This window comes from Penicillium macrosclerotiorum, assembly GCF_028827735.1.
Source record: "Penicillium macrosclerotiorum strain IBT 26536 chromosome Unknown utg000003l_segment0_segment0, whole genome shotgun sequence".
Lineage (NCBI taxonomy): Eukaryota > Fungi > Ascomycota > Eurotiomycetes > Eurotiales > Aspergillaceae > Penicillium > Penicillium macrosclerotiorum.
Window position 1 is genome coordinate 5,679,713 of NW_026643083.1, and position 20,218 is coordinate 5,699,930.

At 45.9% G+C, this 20,218-nt stretch overlaps 6 protein-coding genes across 6 annotated transcripts; 5 read left to right on the plus strand and 1 right to left on the minus strand.

Moving 5' to 3' along the window:
* Window positions 1-4,087: 4,087 nt before the first annotated feature.
* N7462_004951 (uncharacterized protein) lies at window positions 4,088-4,360 on the plus strand (the record flags this gene model as incomplete). Its single annotated transcript, XM_057076676.1, has 2 exons — window positions 4,088-4,138; window positions 4,211-4,360. 2 exons carry the CDS (start codon window positions 4,088-4,090, stop codon window positions 4,358-4,360), a joined length of 201 nt encoding a protein of 66 aa, XP_056936181.1.
* Window positions 4,361-5,109: 749 nt separating this feature from the next.
* Window positions 5,110-5,871, plus strand: N7462_004952 (SGNH/GDSL hydrolase family protein; the record flags this gene model as incomplete). The annotated part of the gene is made up of 3 exons (XM_057076677.1): window positions 5,110-5,336; window positions 5,445-5,633; window positions 5,706-5,871. The coding sequence occupies 3 exons, from the start codon at window positions 5,110-5,112 to the stop codon at window positions 5,869-5,871; spliced, it is 582 nt and encodes a 193-aa protein (XP_056936182.1).
* Window positions 5,872-7,754: 1,883 nt separating this feature from the next.
* On the plus strand, window positions 7,755-8,223 carry N7462_004953 (uncharacterized protein; the record flags this gene model as incomplete). The annotated part of the gene is made up of 3 exons (XM_057076678.1): window positions 7,755-7,888; window positions 7,974-8,058; window positions 8,122-8,223. The coding sequence occupies 3 exons, from the start codon at window positions 7,755-7,757 to the stop codon at window positions 8,221-8,223; spliced, it is 321 nt and encodes a 106-aa protein (XP_056936183.1).
* Window positions 8,224-8,927: 704 nt separating this feature from the next.
* On the plus strand, window positions 8,928-10,924 carry N7462_004954 (uncharacterized protein; the record flags this gene model as incomplete). The annotated part of the gene is made up of 8 exons (XM_057076679.1): window positions 8,928-8,978; window positions 9,486-9,620; window positions 9,671-9,800; window positions 9,853-10,117; window positions 10,181-10,235; window positions 10,389-10,455; window positions 10,510-10,679; window positions 10,745-10,924. 8 exons carry the CDS (start codon window positions 8,928-8,930, stop codon window positions 10,922-10,924), a joined length of 1,053 nt encoding a protein of 350 aa, XP_056936184.1.
* A 1,085-nt stretch (window positions 10,925-12,009) lies between these two features.
* Window positions 12,010-12,882, plus strand: N7462_004955 (uncharacterized protein; the record flags this gene model as incomplete). The annotated part of the gene is made up of 1 exon (XM_057076680.1): window positions 12,010-12,882. One exon carries the CDS (start codon window positions 12,010-12,012, stop codon window positions 12,880-12,882), a length of 873 nt encoding a protein of 290 aa, XP_056936185.1.
* A 4,376-nt stretch (window positions 12,883-17,258) lies between these two features.
* Window positions 17,259-17,759, minus strand: N7462_004956 (uncharacterized protein; the record flags this gene model as incomplete). Its single annotated transcript, XM_057076681.1, has 1 exon — window positions 17,259-17,759. One exon carries the CDS (start codon window positions 17,757-17,759, stop codon window positions 17,259-17,261), a length of 501 nt encoding a protein of 166 aa, XP_056936186.1.
* Between the last annotated feature and the right edge of the window lie 2,459 nt (window positions 17,760-20,218).

Genomic DNA, 20,218 nt, shown 5'->3' on the forward strand with positions numbered 1-20,218 from the left:
GCCACACGAGACCGATTTTAGATGCTAATAAGGTGTCACGACATTGCATATAAGCACTTCGCCAAGCTATCGCCTTGGTCTGAGAGCTGTCCTCTCTCACTTACTTGGGATCCTGATGCGATTCGCAATAAATGGCCGTTGGGTCAATTCTTGGGACATTTTCCGTGTACTAGGCGAGGGAGTATTGGTAACGATGGCCTACAACGTAGGGTATTTTCCTCGCGTTTCAATCGATACATAACCAAGGTGCCACACTGTCGCGAAATCTGGGGGCCCTTGGAATGGCGGGGAGCATCCGCTTACAACTTTATGCCCAAGAGCCTCATCGAGCCGAGAGTGTGCCCCCAATGTCAAATTTTGAATGCTATTTGTCAATGGTGCCAAAGGTTTGATGTAAATGGATTGTGTCCGTTATGTGGGGAGAAGACCCGTTCTCTCTCATGCAATTTTGAGTCGAGAAGGAAGACTGGATAATACCGCCGAGACCCACATATCTCCATGTGCGTCAGTTAGCTCATTACAGGGATATTCGATTCCCTACGTGTTTTGTGTGGTATTCCGGGTATACTCGGAACCCAGCGCCGTAATGCGCTAGACAGCGAGGGAGAGGATATTCAACATTACCCGCCTACACACTCAGATAGTTAGACATCATCAAATTGAGCATCGCGTTCGATGGGATCCCAGCTTCCCTAGCCGATACCGTCCTACTATATTGAAACCTTGGAATGTTGCGAAGTATTTGGTCTTTACCATGTTTTTAGCAGCTCCCGATGAATATGTTGAACTATTCCTCTTAGGACCCAGGCCGCCACCAAAAGGAACCGCTCACTTAAACTACATCTTACTAGGACATGAATGTTGTCGGATCTTCCAAATTGAGTTCCGCACTTTTCATGTGTTCCAGATTGACTGCCTTTCTCCCAAATTATAAATGTGCTTTCTTCCCTTCACTTTCTTCCGCTTACCTCGCGCTCACTTCGGTCGTCTGCGGCTCGCCGCCCTAACCCCCCGGCCACTCAGGCGGCTTCGGGCGGTAGTTCACCTACCTAAATACTCTTCTACCTAGCAGGGTGAAGACTACGATCATAATACGTACTATAAGAAGGGAAAGTCTACACGGTAGGGAAATTAGCCTTTAGCGGCTTTATCTACCTATTAAACTCCCTCTTCTACTTTCTCCTATATCTCCTATATCTCCTATCCTACCTACTATCAATCCTTTAAATTAAGTTAACCGAGATAACAAAGCTTATTAGATAAAACTACGAGAGTATATTACTGGAAAGCTAGAAAACTATAAAAAAATACTTAAGAATCTTAGCAATACTTTAAAAATAGATACTTATAGGTTAGTGTGGGCTAGGTAAGGAAGAGAGACAGTTAACTAACTAGTGTATTCTGGTAGTTAGGAAAGTTAATCCTCGCCCCCTTATAGGAGTATACTATGCTCCGTGAGCTTAATAGGGCGGGGTAATTCTACTGCGTTACAGTGACAAATCACTACTGATCTGAAGTAATTCCCTAACACGCCTGTTGAGAACCCGGTCTCATTTCAAGGTAGAGTCTGGGACGAAGTTTCAAATAAACTCAGGGCTGGTTTCGTAAAACGGAAAGCCGCGGTACCCACAGGCAACTTTTTACTATACTTCCCGGAACGAGTGTTGCCACCTTGACTCTTCAATTGTTTGTCAAACCCTCTGGAATAAGGTGTACTGGCGCAAATCGTGAGTGTTCAAGGATTAGTGGGGTAGTAAAAGAAACCCGAAATAATCTAGTTTCGTTTGTATCGTGATTGCTTTGTTCGTACCAAGGGATTTACAACCCTCCAGTAATCGGCTTTTTCAATCCTTCACTTCCTACTGGTATAAGCAAGGACACTCCGTGGTTGTCGAGAGAAGAAGGAAAGGTGCATAGGTGGTTAGCGTGGTGATGGGAAGTGGGGTCGGAGCAGACCTTTGACCGACCTTGGTATTTTGGCGAGGCAGCGTTTCGAGCGTTCTAGATCAACCGATTTGCCGCTCAACACACAGTCACTAACTGAAGACGAGCGTCATAGATTATTTTCAAAAGTATAAGATGGGTCTTCCCGTATCTATAGATCTGCACATTTAGGAAGTTACTCCATATTATAAATTATTTCAACAAGAGAAACACCACCAAGACATGTCTCTCCTCCAGAATAAGATTTTTTTCGCTCTGGCGATTTCACTACTCCTCGTTACCGTTACGGCAGCTCCACTAAGTAGTATCGGTATCCTCGAGATTGTCAAGTGCTGCAACGCTCTATTTCCTGCGGACCAGCGTATAAAATGTTATATAGGTGGGATACAAGGTAAACTGCCGTGTGGGGTGTGAACTGAAGCAAAAATGAAATGTTAGTTTAGTGTCGCTGTTATAATCTCTGGTGTGAGCTAATGAGTTTGAAACTATATAGAATTTAAGAAACACAAATCATAGGTCTTTGAGAGTGGGATAATTCAAGGACGCCGAGGAAAAGGAGTCAGAATGTTGTTAGGACTTCTCATTTAATTGTGTGGGTGACTAAAATCTAAAATCTTCGTTGTGGTGGAAGGCGGTTGAAAATTCCGAGTATAGCAACAATTATGAAAAATTAGCTCTCGCACTCTCGTCTCATTTTATCAATCCTATTTTGTCCTAAGGGCAGCTATTTTACATATTTATCCAATGGTAGATTCTGTTTCCACTCACACACAGACTAAAACACTCAAGGCTCATTATCAAAAAGACGACTTTTTTCAAACATGACACCGGTGTTCAACCTCTTGATCTTAATATTCTCCTTCTCCGCACCTGTAATTTCTCCGTCTGCAGTCTACCACACTGAAAATTGGTGCTTTGACAGTGGTGATACGCAATTTATTCCATGATAGCACTAATATAGGTACTAGATCTAGCGAAAAGTGAAGGCGAGCTACTAAGGAAATAAACTCTGTTGATTCATTTGTGGTTGCAAATTATCGACCTGCAATCGATCAACTAGGGAGATAGGATAAGTGAAAAGGCGGGTTTGATCCGGAGCCTCGGTGAAAGAACAGTCCAGCCTGAGTACTCCCTGCGCTAGCACGGGATTACGCCGCTGAGCTTCTAAGTTCTTCTCCACCTAATAAGCCTGAATCATTTGGCCGATCGAAGAAAATAATATCACCAAACTGGATACACTCATCCGACACCAGACGCTCCCCGGTCTCACTGGCTTTATCAACTCTATCTACTAAATCGATCTCGATAAACTATACGGCTTTGAGGATTCCAGGTCCCGAGTGACAAGAACTTCAGAGATTACACTATCGTCGATGATGGGCGATGATGGACAGGTGGATTAACTGATGGTCGCAGAGCGTGGTTACTTCCTTCGGATTTGAGAGATTTACTTGGGCCCTTGGATACGGCTAGTCCATAGGAATCATATCATATAAGCAGTCTAGAAAAGCCATATTGTGAGTGGGAAAACGTCCTTACATTGACCAATCAACATGTCAGTGTTCGATTTCAATGAAGAGGCAAAGGCATTTGGCAAGCTCAGCTCTCAGAGGAGTTACTCCCTGTCGATGTCTGATACGAGATGTTCTCTTAATATCCGCGAGCCAGAGAGCAAGTGACAATGCACTTCATCAGCCAACTTTTCCTGGATCTTTTGGATTAGCTCCACTCACACTGGATCCTCCAGCTCCGCGGTAAAACTGGGGCCATGGTCGTCGAGATTCATATGCTCTTCGTTCGGACTCATGGTGAAATGAATATGGAGGCTGATAGAGTATAATTGATAGGTTTTGATGAGCGGAACAGCGGGATGGAGTGGCAAACGAACAAAGGGGAAAAGTGCGGAGTCTAGGGATTAGATATCGGCCCTTATTGTATACGATACGAGATCGCTTGATTATGGACAGCCTATCTCGTTTGAATATTTGCCCTAAGCACCCAGCACCGCCTCTGGGGAAATCGTCAAGATGCTCTTTTTGAGTAGCCAGTTTCCCCTTCCGAGACAGTATACATGAATTTTGCCCAGAAGCATGTCGTTGCAATACACTCATTTAGAGTTATGGACTGGCTCCTCTTCTCCACAATGGTGGTCCACCAGGTAATCGACCAGAAACAGGAAGTACACAGCATCCTGGTATGTAATATCTCGTAAATCTGCAGATTTTCGTTTGCTACGTTTTAGCGCGTGTAAGTTTGCTCTCGCTAGAAGTCACGGCTTCAGATACGGCACATGATGGCAGATAAACTGTTTCAGATTTCGCAGAAAGGAGATATGACTACTTCTATGGACATGTATATGCCAGTTATGGACGGATTCCAAGAGACACGTGCCATTTGCGTCATTGGACAAACTTGAAATATTTGCGTTCCGGCTAAAATCACTGCTTTTGATAGACTCGGTAGCCTGTGCAATGAGTCCCAGGTACTCGACTCGGGAGTGGATCTGTTTCCTAGGAAACCCATCTTTTCTAAGGAAAAATTACGCCTGGTCGACGAAGGTAAATTGGAATGTTAAAATAAAATATAGCTATTGAACTGGGGTAAGGCTACACCTGTCTGCGACCCAGGTCCAGCCTCTAGGGAATAATAGGAATGCTAGGGAAAAGACATAGGAATATAAAGAAGAGAAGGTGTCTGATTATCTGCTGCTGCGAGCGGGGTAGTCTTATATACATCAATCCTGAGTCATCCTGCAGACCGCCATTTCCCCACTACACTCTATAATAATTTTGATATCTGATTCATAAAATTACTCGAGGAGTGTGAAGACTGACAGTATAAACCAGGTTCTATTCAATTATCATGGTGGTAGGCATATACGAAGTAGAAAATCAACATGTACCAGAAAGTCAATATAAAATGATACGGAAAGAAAACCTTCGATTCAGGAGTGTAATTAAGTAGGATACCAATATATTTCAAGGATGCACGTGATTCTTAGTGTAGGACCCAACTAGGTTTGTGTCGCAGCCTACTGAGCTGTGTTCTTTCTCTTCATCCTCTAGCTCTTTCTGCGATCATCAACTAGAAAAATATCTCACAAATATTCTAATCTCCTAGTTTTTCAATTTACACCACACAGAGTGAAGAAACGAAGGAGACAAAATGACCGAAAAGCTGTCGATTCTTTGTTTCGGGAACTCCCTTACAGCAGGCTTCCATTCCTACGGGCTTGAATTTCATCCATACGCACAAAAACTTGTAGAGACCATCAAGAACGAGTTCCCGGGGCTAGAGGTACAAGCAACTGTGGCGGGACAATCCGGCGATCTGGTGGTATCTCCTCCAGGGGCATTCCTGTCACGGATCGAGATGAAATGCGACCGTACAAAGTATGACTGGGTTGTTTTTCTTGGCGGGACTAAGTGAGGTTTCCACGTTCTATACCTATCCCAAGTGTTATATGTTTGCTAATTCGCTTTTTCCTTGCCGATAACCAGTGATCTGGGGTATGGATATCAGCCTGATAAGATCTATTCTGCTATCCAGAAGTCCTGGAACGTCGCCCTTGAAACAGGTGCCAAAGTACTCGCTTTGACTATTCCTGAATGTAAAGCTCGTATCGGCTCTCTTGATGAGAGACGGTCGAAGCTAAATTCGTATATTCTTGCACACCAAGCTGAAGGATTGTGAGTTTCATGAATTTTAGATTTCGTGAAACCGTACTAAACTTAGGATAGCCACGCATTTGACCTACACAGAAGAATACCTTATCATTCTGCGTCGCCTGAATTCCAGGAAAATATGTTCGATGATGGCCTCCACTTGACGCCGGCTGGATATGATTTTATGGGCACAATCATAGCCGAGCATCTTGTGAGCCTACTTAACGCGCAAATGGAGGATAAAGATGACAAGGAAGGATAGGAGGAGAAATTGAAAGTGGCAGGGGAAGACAGGGGGAAGGCCGTGGACAAGGAAGCCTGATATTTCTAGATGATGTAGTGGGGAAGTGGCATATAGGCATGAGCTAGCACTGTGACATGAGATGTGATATATAAGGCCTACCTCGCTGTTTTCAGCAACTCAGACATCCATTTCTCTTCTACACTATCCCTAGGTGTCCTCTCTTTCTCTTCCACAACCCCTAGAAGCGAGCCTGGTTCGCAGACAGCGACCGTCTCTGTTCCCAGTTCAATGCTTATACTCATATACTACCAGGATAATAGTTGCCTGAATATCAAAGTTGGAGCTATACAAATGATAATAGATCTCATACGTTACATGATTTGAAAATGATCATCATGGAGATGCCTTTAACAGGAGAAACATGGTTGGATAGTTCAGAGAAATACGAGACTGGGGCGTGATACATAGCACGCAGGTTCAACAGAACGTATCTTGGGGAACTTTTTAGATATCCGAGGTCGAATGCCGTGGTGAATAATGACCGTATTCAATCAAAGTTGTTGTGATCTCTCCTGTGCCGTGAATATCGGAGATGGTGCCGATAATAGCAAATCTACTTTCTCTGCGCGCAAAAGCATGCCATTGGTTAATTCCGCCCAAAGCCCCATCATAGTTGTATAACCCCGCAAAGACTTCACGATGTATAAATATGGTGATGTTTCTCTTCAATTTAATTAAAGCATCTACGTCAAAATCATATCACAACAATGACCGTGTCCACCTGGCAAGACAAGGCTGCCGTTAAGCGGGCCGAGGCTGAGGCCAAAATTCCATCTGAATTGCGGTTATCACCAGAAGTATTACAAATGCTACAAAATAACCATGGCTATGTTCTCAATATACCATCCACATGTGGCCATCTTAGTGCCGCTGAGAATTGTGATCACTAAACTATCTGATGCAAGTATCTTTCTTGACAAGCTGGCTGCCCGGGAACTAAATGTTGCGACAGCCTTTTGCAAACGTGCTGCTATTGCCCAGCAATTGACATCGTGTCTTACAGCCTGAAGGAAACATTTAACGTCGCAGGCGTTCATTCTTCACTGGGGTTTTTCTCCTTTCTTGGATCATCAACCAGTCAAGCATGATTCACCCTTGGCGGCCCTTGTGCTCAAAGCTGGCGCAGTGGTCTATGCCAAGACCAATGTTCTGCCAACTATGATGACAGCCGACTCGCAAAACAATGTTTTTGGTCGTGTTTTAAACCCTTGGTAGCAGTGGGGGTAAAGGTGCGGTGATTGCACTTGGAGGGTCAATAATTGGAGTTGGTACAGACACTGCTGGGTCAATTCGTATCCCCGCACTATGCTGTGGTATGATTGGCTTCACACCAAGTATTGGCCACGTTCCGTATGGGGATCAGACAAGTGCCTCCCGATCCGGTATGACTGGTATTGCTCCAGTAGCAGGTCCTCTCTGTCACTCAATACTGATGCAGAAATGCTCTTGCATGTCATGCTTGATGCCCCGAGTGATGACATGAACGATTCGACCTTAGGCTTTCCCTGGATATAGCCCAAGGAGACTCCTCCGCAGACTTTGACGATCGGTGTTCTGCCAGAAGACTCCAAGATTCCATTGCATCCGAACGTGCAACATTCTCTTCAACTAGCAGTGAAGAAATTGGCTGATGCGGGCCATAAAATCATTGACTTGTCTGGTCAGATTGCTTTTGTGAATACCGCATCCGATCTCTCTTTCAACTTCTTCAGAATCGATCCAGATCAGACCTCAGGTGTAGCACATACGTAATGGTGTGTAAATCTCTTATCCCATCATTGAAATACACCTATGATCTTGAGGGATAGTCTAAACCAATAAGTCTGTCTGGGTTGTTTGACATGAAAGCGGCTAGGGCGGACATCACAGCGCGCATGCGCAGAGTGTACCTGGACAACAAGCTAGATGTCATTATCGGACCCGGTACCAGAGCACCGCAGTCCCTCATGACACCTACGGAGTCCCAGCATACACGGTTCTTGTGAACTTGATTGACGTATGTATATGAGCTTCGTATATGAGCTTCCATTTTAATATTGCATCTGCTAACCCGCACCCAGAGCCTGGCTTGTGTCCTTCCGTCTGGGAAGTCCAATGGAACAACCAGTGCGGAATTTGTCCGCGACTTCACCTATATCCCACCTTGTAAGCCCCCAATCTTTCCTGGTGACAACACGGTTGCTAGAAATTTTAGATTTACCCAAAGAGGTTGAGGGAGCACCCTGTCATATGCAGTTTATTGGCCGCCGACAGAAAGATGAAATTCTGACACAGCACGCACGTGTTATTGAGAGAGTTTTGACTGAATGATAAATTGTCTGGCGGTCTAACCTAGTGGTATTCTTCTAAATTCTTCCAGGATCTGAAGTGTTATTCATAGATGACTTTAAGAATATGATATCACAAAGATGACAACGATCACCCTGCTTGGAACGAAACAGGTTATGTTCACGGGGAAGGTTTCTCAACCTAGATCAATAAAAACCCAATATCAATATTCAAATCCTTGCAATTGGTGGAAGAGCATGAGCAACGAGGGTGATGTTGAACATTCCCAGCACAGAAGAAGTGGACATAGCCGATTCGGCTGTGAATTTCCGCCATGAACTTCAAGGCCCACCAAATCTAACTAGGACGTAAAATCAAAGCTAGTGAGTCTAGACAGAACGCAAGTCCCTTGATAAGAAATTGAATTATCACCAATATCCGCAGCAAGAGATCCTAGGGTTCCACTGGCTTTAGGGCACGTTTCAGCATCTTGAGTCGCTCCAACACTCAGCGAGAGAGAGGGGCGGTTGGCGGTGGGGGGAGGGGTTGGGGCCGCATGTTACAGTAGTTTGGAGTCGCTTGCCTTTATTGGACGATTGTGGTGGCCTCGGCATTATACGGATTCCTTTTCCGGTTGTTGACAGCACAACGCGCATCGGCCATCAAGTTGAGCAATAGGGCTCAAGTCAGAAATATCCCATCGCTCTTATTAGAATAACACGTGAACCCCATTGGCAATACTTCATATGGTTGCACGAACACGCGATGCGCTAAAGTGCGGGGCTACCCGAAAAGTGGTTCGTCTTGAGTTAATCGGCGATCTATACGTCGCCCGAACACCACTTGGATCTGAAAGGATCCATCTATCCAATTCCACTCTAAAGCCACCATCGTCATATGACGTAAATTCCTACATAATGAATAACTCCACACACTATCTTTTATTGTCTTACACCGCTCCCACACCCCCCACCCCTTCAGGTTGTGAAGGGTTGTGAAGGGTTGGGAGGGGGAAGGGGGAAAGGGGTGCGGTATAAGACACTAATAGTATTTTGACGGCAGTGTTGGATAGGGAAGCGAAAAATAGGGTAGTAGCCAAATGTGACAAAATAGGTGTTGGAACTATCGCTCACCGCTGCTCGAACCGAACCCCACAGATTTACAGGAAGTCCCGAATCCAAGACCTGTAACGTGATGCGCTCAGTTGCGGAATTTGCACTTCACTTGTACATAGACATAAACCATTACGTATCTTGCTGAAGATCTATTCAGAGGGCAACAAGATCTAATTGGCACAATAACAGCTGTGCCTGCCCCGAAAAGGCCAGCGTGGGCTTGGCGTGAGCGTTGTTGCAAAAGCTGGTGCGACCACCTCATCATCAAACAACTTTGCGCAATCATCTTCCTCGGGTGAAAGCCGCATGCACGTTGCCTACTTGGTAAGGCTGAAACCCCCCGATTATTTGACCAGCTCTAATCCGTTTCTTAGTTCCCTCGTGTCGAGTTCTACTTCGAAGTTGAGGATCTCGAATTAACTGAAGAATGCAAGCAGCTCTTGGAGCTAATCCGAAATACTAAAGCCAAGAAGGAAGACGCTGATAGCTTCTTCCGCAAATTCGGTTACTTACTAGGTACACTCTACTTTCGCATGAACTAAAATTTATACCCTAGGACACGTCTTTGTCCCGCATGTTCAGCTTGGAGGTCGTCTTTACTCCGTCGAGACTACTTCTAGCATCGCCGGAGCCAGCACTGAAGAGAAGGCGTCTGCTCTCAAGGCCGCTGCTAGCGCTTCAGTCTCTGGATGGGGCTTCCAGGCATCTGTTAGCGCCAGTCATGAGACTATCAAGGGCGAGAAAACTGAGAAGTCTCAAAGCAGCTCGAATCACTCGATCACCTGGCATGCCGATGGCGGTGATACACTGCTATGCAACAAGTAGGTTACCCGCTGCTATTAATCATCATTTTGGATATATTTGGCCTGATAACAGCTTTCTAGTCCCCCTGCTTGGTGCCCTACTGTGCACTCCTATTACAACTGGAGGGTGATGAATGTGAGTCAGCAACATTAATAGCTCATTTAATGGGTTATGTGCTAACCCTCGCAACAAATCGGCATGGTCGATATTGTGCAACTCATCGGCCAAATGAAGGGGTAGTCAGATATCTCCAGGCGCTTTGAACAGATCTACTTTGAGAGAGTTCAGTTCAGGATTTGCAAGTGGGATTCCACCAATGCCGAGGCGAAGCCCTACCTTGGGATGGTGAATAATGGTCAGTATGATGAGTCTTTTCCATATGGATACAGCGCAACTAACAACACAACAGAGCAACTCATTGAACGGCCAGAAGGCGGAGGTGGGAACTTCTCAAGGCGTGCCAAGCGCCATATATTGAACAAGTCCCATTCTGGGGAAGAGCATATGAAAGCCGGTCTTGAAGTGCTCGCGATGAGAAACAAGCTAGTCTGGGAAGGAAGTACAGGATTAACACCTCGGGTAAACACTCCTTTCTTCTACTTTGAGGAAATTTCCCAGTTCATGATATACTAACAACATTGCAGTTCAAGTATGGAATCCAATACCCATTGCGCCTTTTTGGCGACAGCTTGGTTTACGGAGTTCGTCGGACTACTCAAGAAGAGCAATACCAAAAAGAGAATGTTGTGTATGCCGGTCTCGATGAAGAACCAAATGTTCTTGTTGAGTTCAGGAAGATTGGCGATGATAAAGCGTTCGAATGAGCCTGACACAAATGGATCCCATGATCTCATCCGTGTGGACTTCTATGACATGACAACTAAAAAGTACATTGTCTGGCTACAGAATGACGGCGGGATTGCTAAGCTGAATACCACCACAGCTGTGGTGGAGGGAGAGCGACAGTTCAAGTTTTTCTACGTCTAAGTGGTTGAGAAACGAGAGTATGGATACGAGCATATTTATTAGCGCACTCGCTCTGTGCATGCAGTCTTCATTCCTAGGGTGAGATTGTTTCAGATATACATTGGGACAATATGTATAGATGTTAACCACTTTGAATATCAATTTTCCTACCTAGCACTTCACTATTCCGCACGATACATGACTCATGTGTGGTGCGAGTGGCTCACTTTATGAATAGCCAACTAGACATGGTTTATGCAAATGCATGGTCTTGGGACGTTGATATTTTGGTATTGATGACTAGATTCGGACGAGGACTAGCCATTGGAGATGTGCGGCATTCGTGATGAGCAAGTATTTAAATGTGGTCAATGCCGATACAGAGTGACCAACTGATTTTCTTTCGCTCGTTGCTTCTATTCTGTCGAGAAAGCCGCATAATACAGGCGAGACCCACATATTCCCATTTGCGTCAGATAATTATAGGGACGCTCGATTTACTATATATTTTGTATAGTATTCCGGTAGACTCGGAACCCAACGCCATAACGCGTTAGACAGCGAGGGAGAGGATATTCAATATTCCCCGCCTACACATTCAACTGCTATATTGACAGAAAATACAGCACCCCTTTGCGTGTGTTGTATCCTAACATCGTAGGCTGTCAGGGCGGTGAACTAGGCCGGTCCATGGTAAAAAAAAAAAAAAAAAAAACACTAAACCCTCCAAGTCCACTAGGATAGGGGCTACAACAGGGCTTGGACCCCTCGCTACCTAGTGTCGGAATTAAAAGTCGCAGGGGTCCTGGTGCGCCCGCCCTAGCGCATCTTTCGCGGGGGCCGTGAGTACAAATAAGCAGGACCATTCTAGTGCCCGCCCCTGATAAAAAATAAATACTTCCCCCGGTTTGTCTTATATATTTCCTTACCTACGCTCGTTACCATGAGGGTCACTCCTTTCGGGGCCTCTATCGCTCTATTAGTTCCACGGGCTCTAGCGATATCTGCTACGCCCACTACCTCTACCGCCGCGGCAGCAAGCTGTACAGCCTCCCTCATCACCAAGCTCTGCAGCTACCCGGAACCTGGCGCAGACTTTGCCGTCGCCAGTGACGGCACGGCCTTCTGCTGGGACTACTGTAACGCCAACCCTCCCTGTAGCTTTGTTATCTTCAATGCCGGCAACCCTAACACGGGCACCGGCACTTGCTGGCTGTACCCGGGTGAAACCTACGATGCGAGTGAAGGCAGTTCGAACTGCAGCAATCCTACCCTGTCCGTCTACAGCCAGCCCGTATGTCCGAATGGGAGCGCAACAACCACTACTGGCGCCTGCACCGCCACCGCGACTCCCTCTGCTATTGCCTCGGTCTGCGGGTACCCGGCGCCTAGTGACTGCTTCGATAATTGTGTTGCCAGTACGGGCGCATCGAGCTGCTTGAGTCAATGTGCAAAGGCCGATTCCTGCAGCTACGTTGTCTTTAACCCACACAATGATGACAACTCGCCGTATGCCTCAGGCACTTGCTGGATCTATCCGAACGGCACATTCAACGCTGCGTCTGCATCCACTTGCAGTGGCGATCCTGAGCAGTTTGTGTATAATAATGTGTGTCCCAAGCCATCATCTTCGTCGTCCTCCATTTCATCATCTGCTACCGAAAGCTCTAGTGGCACTGCAGACACTAATTTGGGCTCCACCGCTAGCAATGCTACCGGCTCAACAACTAGCAGCAAGAATTCTGCACCTTCGGGCCTTTCGCTCACTAATCCGTTAGCTATAGGCGGGGCTATGTTAATATGGCAGGCACTTTAAAAATATCTTTGTATGTATTAGTTGTTTGTTCAGCTGAACAAGCAATTGGGAACGATGTTTCAATTATTAATTAGTTTCGTATGATGTCACTTCTCCTCGTGTATCTCTCGTTATTGTGGAGGGTATGTTAACGTTTCCTTACGATCCGTTGCTGTCAGCACATTAGCCAAGTATTCCCACGTCAGAAGCCCTTTCCCGGTAATACGGCAAGAATGAATGGACCTGATTTGTTTTCTATTCTTTGAAGAATTTGTTGGGTATTTTGGTGTTCCTAGAGCGTCAATTTGTTTATTTTCCAATTCGACTATGACGGGAAGGGACTGATAGGAGAGACCCGCGCGTCCTCGGCCTTCCTAAACCTGGTTATATAAGCTAATCAAAGCTATCATGAGTGTCTCATAGAAGTTATAAGGTTCGTACACTTGGGTTGGAATATGCATATGCATCTAACCGAACTGCACAAGAATCGTGGATGCCGATCGCTTGATGATCCCTATCAGATTAGATAATCTTGTCCCAATCTAGTTAACGTGTTTCACTAGTGAGTCGCCACCACTAGTGAGTCGCCACCCTCACCACCTACTACTTTTTGAAAACACTATTTTTCCACCAAAACGCCATATATTTAATTCAACTATTTACTAGGGCACCGAGTAATCTTATGCCCTATATTCCCACATCCAGAACATTGAAATACACGCTTAGTAGTAGGCCTAGAGACCTTAGTAGGCTGCTGAGGAAGCTCTGCATCATCGTTTTGAATAGCTTCAACGCTTGCTGGCAACGTTGAATCTAGAGATATAGATTCGCCGACCGTAGGATCTTGCTGCCTAGATATCTGGCGATTAGACCGTGTGCGTTTTTGACGCTTCTTCTCGTTGAATCTATATAGTTGCCGAATCTCTTCCGCTTGTAAAACAGTGTTGTGAAACGCTAGTTCAGCACCTTTGATTAATTGATCTAGCGCTCTCTCTGTAGGGCTTCCTGGCGACTGTGAGCGCCTATATAGTAGAGCTTTGATAGATGAAGCTTGCTTGCTAAGCTGCTTAATCGTATGTGGCGTAGTAGGCACGAAAGCGCTACTCCTACTACTAGGCCTACTAGTAGTAGGTGTAGGTGTTCGAAGCGATATATTAAGCTTCGATAGGACTCGGTCGGCATCTAGCGGAACTAGGCCGGCGCTGGCGAAGCTTGATTGTATAGTGCTAGGTAGGAAGGCTTCCTGGCGTGCTAGGGTATAGGATTCTAGGAAGTCGAGCTTGTCGATATGGTTATATCCTAGGCGAGCTTAGGCCTCGATTAAGCGACCGTATGAGCGCTTTAGGATAGCAAAACATCCTATATCTAGCGGCTGTAGAAGATGTGACGAATGCGGCGGTATACAGAGTGGTATAACGTTATTTTGCTAGCAGATTTGGTCGAATTGTAGTGTTAGATAGCTTCCATGACCGTCTAATATTAACAAGCGATATTTGCCTTGCGTACGACTAGTAGTCGCTAGAATAAAGAGCTTTTCTAGCCAGCGTAGGCCTATATCGTCGGTAGTCCAACCGTTCGGTGATACTTCGATTCGCTAGTCTTTCGGTAGGTTATCAAACCAGCTAGCAATATAAACCTTCCCTTTGAATACTATACACGGCGGAAGCGAGTAGCCGGTTGCCGATATAGATTCAATTGCTGTTACCTACTCCCGATTTCTAGGTTGTAGTAGAGGCTTCCGACCGTATAGATCCTTCCGTGTAACGATTCTAGTAGTAGATATCAAGCCTATTGCAAAGCCTGTTTCATCAAAGTTATAGATATCGTTAGGAAGGATCCCGTTTTTATTAATCGTACGCTCTACTAGCCTAAACCTCGCGCGTAGGCTAGTAGGATCTTCGTTTTGTGCACGTTGATAGTCGTAGCGCCTAGAGAATCGTGTGCAACTCTAGTCGACGTTTAATATAGCGTGTTACCCAATAAGTTCCAATAGAAGAAGGCTGTTTATCACCACGCGTTGCTAGTAGAAGATTTGCTATATCTTTAATATGCGAAGGCCTAGGGGAAGCTCCACGCGTATCTAGTGATAGGACCTACTGGCAAAGCGAATCTTCTTCTTCTTCTATAAGCTTATTCAAAGATGATCGTTTTTCCTGCTGATTTGGCACGCCATTGATTCGTGTCTGTAGTGTAGAGCGGGGCACATTGAAAACCGCTGCTGCTTTGCGTATAGATAGGGTTTTATCCTTTTGAATAGCGGCAATTGCTAATAGGATCCTACCCTCCCTATCTGGTGATTTTGAGCGTTTTTCAGAACGTTTTGGTGGCATGGTGGATAGTGGAAGATAGTAGGTGGAAGATAGAAGACGCGTTTTGGATGGGGTGGCCAGCTCGCTAGTGTGGCCAGCTCGCTAGTGAATTACGTTAACTAGTGGCACATCATGATGTATTCAGTATATCAACTCATGACTGAGAATTAACCATTCGCATTCAAGCAGGAAATTTATAGGACCTAGGTCTGAGAAGATAAATTTATACAGGAGTCTAGTCTTTTAATCATCATCCACGCACCACAGGCCCATAAAATGACACGGCTCAAGGCATGATCATACCAGGATAATAGCCCTCAAGGCCTCATCTCATCCTAGTTAGCCATTCTCAAAAATAATGTGTCTAACCAACAGTGCCCATCTATACAACGAAGAATCCCAGGACGTTCCATCGCTTCCAGGCCTTGCCGCGCTGTGACAGTTCGCTCGTGGACCGCATGGACATGGCCCAGCCGTCTTGGAATACGGCGATCAAACTTCACATATGCATCATCATAATGGGCACATTTTAGAACATGGGGACGAGGGCGATCCAGAACCAGTAGTCGATCGGGCCACGATCGAGGTTGCGGAAGAAGTTGTGGATGGAGTGAAGGCGACACGAATGCCGACATTGTATGGGTTGAAATAGGCAAAGCACTTGCCTGTGATCAAGTCATATAGAATTTAGGCGAGTTCCAGGGTAGGGCTGGCTTCGTGCTTGACGGCATCCCTGAAGAACAGAGGGTTTTTGAGGAGGGAAACAATGGGCCACTGGAAGGCATGATTGGGCGAGGAAATGAGTGAATATCAGAGAAGAACCGGTACTTCACTAGATGAAAATTATGGAATGAATCATGGAAGATCAATAATTGAACCTTGAAGAGATTCAGTTCGAATATGGGATTTTTCTCTTTGTTATAGATGATAGTGTTGAGAGGAAAGATACCGTTAATACGGCGAGGTTCCACATATTCCGCCATGCGTCCTGATATTACGGGAATAGTCAATTTCCTGGTTGTTTTATATGGTATCCCTGATATACTGGGGAATCAGCGCCATAAAAGGCTAGTCAACGAGGCGTGGGATATGTAACCCTCCCTGCCAGCAAGAACAGATAATTAAACATCTGAGCATTGAGCATCACGTTCCATTGAATCCCAAATTTACAAGCCTGGGCATGTTTTCGCTATATTGAAAGATAAGATTAAAGATAAATAATGACGGTTATCACTTCATGTGTACGTTTCGGATCTGAACCAACCTCGAATGTTATCATTTATCTCAGCTGTTCCGTAACAATTATTTCTATAAAAGGGGTTTCGAGCCTATACTCTATTATTTTTATAATATATACTCTAGAGAATAAATATGGCTAATAAGAAGCCTAGCCAGAGAATATTTGATCTTAGATTTGCAATATTTTCAATCAGCTAGCTAAGGTCTTTGAAGTTCTTAGTGATATAAGTATCTATAATCTCCCTTAGGGCCGTACTCTTCATCCTATATATTAATTTATTTTGCTATTGGAATTAGAATTGTTGCGCTAATAATTCAATGGAAATTATATAATATGTACAACCGTTCTCATGCTAAATACAAGTGTCGCCCAAACCATCGCTTGCTTCAATTTTGAATCCCGACTGCCGTTCACAACTAACAGCTAATACTTAACCACCACACACAGCCAACAACTATTACCCAAACACAGGAGTGCCTGGCCATTTATAGTCAAAGCAAAGATATACCAGTATCACATCATTATATTAGTTGAATACAATATTTTCAAGACCTGAATCTACAACCCCTAGTAGTGTCTATAAAGTCCAATAAAACACGATAAGCACAGAGAAATGAATAAAGTTAACCGAAACAGGTTCTTGGTCATATAATATATATGCTACAAGAAGAAAAAAAGAAAAGAGAAACTTTTGATAATCAGGCAACAGAAAGACGCTTGAACGCTTCTCAGAAATGCAACATAAGCGCTAACCGGTACGTGTTGGGAATCATTGCCAATATGACATGGAGCGCAAAGGTGGAGGATAACACTCGGCATGGAAGTAGCCAGTTCAACTAGCAAAGTTTTCAATCCAACTTGCCCGCGATGATGCTACTGCATCGAGAAACGTTGGCACTCGTAGGGGGAGAAACGCCACGGCGCAAAGTCTCACCATCCTCTTCAAGCCACCACTTGGGGTAAGGTCCGGGGATGAAGCGACCTTGAGAATCCCAGCCAGCGACCCAATGGACGCCGTCGTCGAGGAGGAAGAAGCGCAGCTGCTCAGGCTGGGCGCCTTTGTGCAGCGAAGCCGAGAACCAGCGGCAGCGCTCTTCAAGTTCGGACTCGAACATGTAGCGGTGGAGGATGCGACAGTAGACCAGAGCGGCAGGGACTTTTTCCTCATGGTCGCATCCGTCACGCTGGACGAGATGCCAGCCACGACTCGGGAAGAACTTGTAAGTTCCCGGGACAGGAGTCTCCCAGTGTTGCTCGCGATTGACGGCGCCGTCAATGCGCTCGCCTCGGGAAAACCAGTAGGTCGGGCAGCAGAGGGTGCGTATGCACAGGAAGAGGTTGGGGGCCATAATGGATAAGATAGAGTTGACGATATTATGTGCAAGGGACAAGTGAGGTCTGCTGGGGTCTTGGTCTTATCTGAAGGCCAGGAAGAAACAGGGTGATCGATGGATAGTAGGAATCAGGAGCGGGTATTATAAACAGCGCTGAAATGCAGAAAAGTCGACGGGACGGGACCGGGCTATAAGTGGACGTCCATGGTGATGAGGTTTTGAGATCAATCAGTCGAGATCGAGGGTTCGAAAAAGAAAGGAGAATGGATTCCTTCGGCTTTCACAGAAGCTCGGTGAAGGTTCCAAGGCCACCTAAGGGGGGGATGAGCGGTTCTCTTATCACAAAGGAATGAGTGAGAAGACGACTGCAGCAGGCACGGGCTGGGATTAGAGACCAGGAGTGGCTGAGAATATCCAATGGCACCAGGATTCAGAAGAGGTCGCGTTATCGTTGCGGTGAAGAGCCAGTTCAACTTCCCCGGGTTGTGAAACACTGCTTTTCGGGTCGGGAAGGGCCGTGATAAGCTTGCAGCTAGCCTCGGGTGGCAGGAATAGCTTTGACCCTGGGATGCAAAGCTGGGGAGAGTAAGAACAAGTCCGGTCCAAGGTGAATTAGGATCTGGACGGTGGACTGGAACGATTGGGGGGTCAGAGTCGGGCTGCTCAGGAATCGGCAACACGCAGACACAGTCGCGTCAGAGAGCCGGTGTTATTGCTCAGCGCGGGCGCATGCTAGAGGGAAAGCATTTGACTGGAGGAATAGTGCCATGGCGATTTGCATTGACCGCGGAGGGAGGATATTATAGGGAAGGGTGGAGAGGTGGGAATGAAAACCGGGAATAAGTAAGCGCACGCAGCCTCGCTGGAGAAGGATGGGGCGGTCTGGAAAGGTCTCCTCGCCACGGACCCATCAGCCTTTCCCGCATGGAGTTATAATGTGAAGAAATAATCATGATTGGAATAAAATTTATAACAGATCTCTTTGGCTGTTGGCGCTATAGCTCTTCTAGACTCCGCTCTTTGGGTCGAAGCACAGGTGTGATCGCTGATATTTTCTCCTGGTGGAGTCTTCTTCCCGAGCCTTGGCGCGCCAATCCCCTGGTTCGCGGCATTTTTTCTTCTGTATAGAGTTTAGGCTGCGAGGTTTTTTTGAAAGATGAGGTAGGGGGCGATTGAGGGTTTCGGCCAGGTTGAAGTGGTCTTCCATCGCCCCCTTTGGGGGTTCGCTAGCGATCTGGCTGTCCAGACCTGCCCTCGAGGCCATAGCGAAGTATAAAGATCATCGGTCTCGCCGTTTCACAAACCTGCACACCGGGCGCTTGGCATCTGCACCCTATGAAACTCTCGGCAAGCCGCATCTGTGTTCTCCGGTCTCAAAGGACATGAAGACTAGTGGCGCGGCGCTCGTGGTTTTTTTCAGCCTTATGTGCAGGCTGTTAAGGACCGGGGTTCCAAACACAGCCCTCCCAGCCGTCTGACACATCCTATCTAATTTGACTTTCGGCAGCGTCGAGCCTCTCCCGGGCTGCTCTATTGGGATCGTGCTCGCCATCGCCTAATTATTATTAGCCATCATTCAGCTCCTTGGCATACGGGCAGGATCGGAATACTTCGTCGGTTCAGACGCCTCCCTTTCTGGAAACCTGATTGCGTCGTAGAATATATTTTTTGAATGAAAACGTATGCGCTTGAATGAACTTGTTGACCGCAGTATCTTTCTCTACCAAGTTTTACAATACTACACTCGAAGCAGCTGCGAAAGAACAGAGCTGCGAAAGAAAACACAGAACCACTAAACATCGTTTCCGTCTTCTCGAGTTCGATGATTGGTGAAACCAAAGCTGTAAGACTTCAGTAGGTAATCACGGGTAATGGTCGGCCTATTCAAAGGCTTCATTTGCAGAGGGCATGAATAGGAAACTAGCGTCCAAGCCTCTCGTTATTTAACGCACGATCGTTCTCGGCATTGGATTGCTAATTGAACATCACTGCTAAACCATGGAATCCTTGGCAGGATACATACCTTAAGGAGGACCGGATAAGTATAATTGAATTACAGGGTCCTGTCGATGGTAATCCATTTCTTCCCTCTTGCAGGTCAAGTATGGCCAACAGTGGGAGTATACCATTCTCGGGCGAAGAGAGTACCCCCAGGAACTACCAAATGGCCCTCAACCGCGCCATGAATGAGGGGGGTTATCAGTATTTCCAAGGCCTAAGAATATAGAGAGCATAGCAAATATTAACTTACACTAAAGCGGATAGTTTCTTGCTAGCAAGAAGTTTGACCCCATAGGATAATCGATCCGCGGCAATAGACCATCTCCGACCGATAAAAAGTTGGCGCTGTAACTTTTCGTGATTGCGTTGCCTAACCTCCTCGCTTAGAATTTTCCATTCTTCTCCATACAGTCGATGAAGAATGACATCACAAAGGTCTCTATTGGTAAGGGATACCACATCTTTACCGAGCT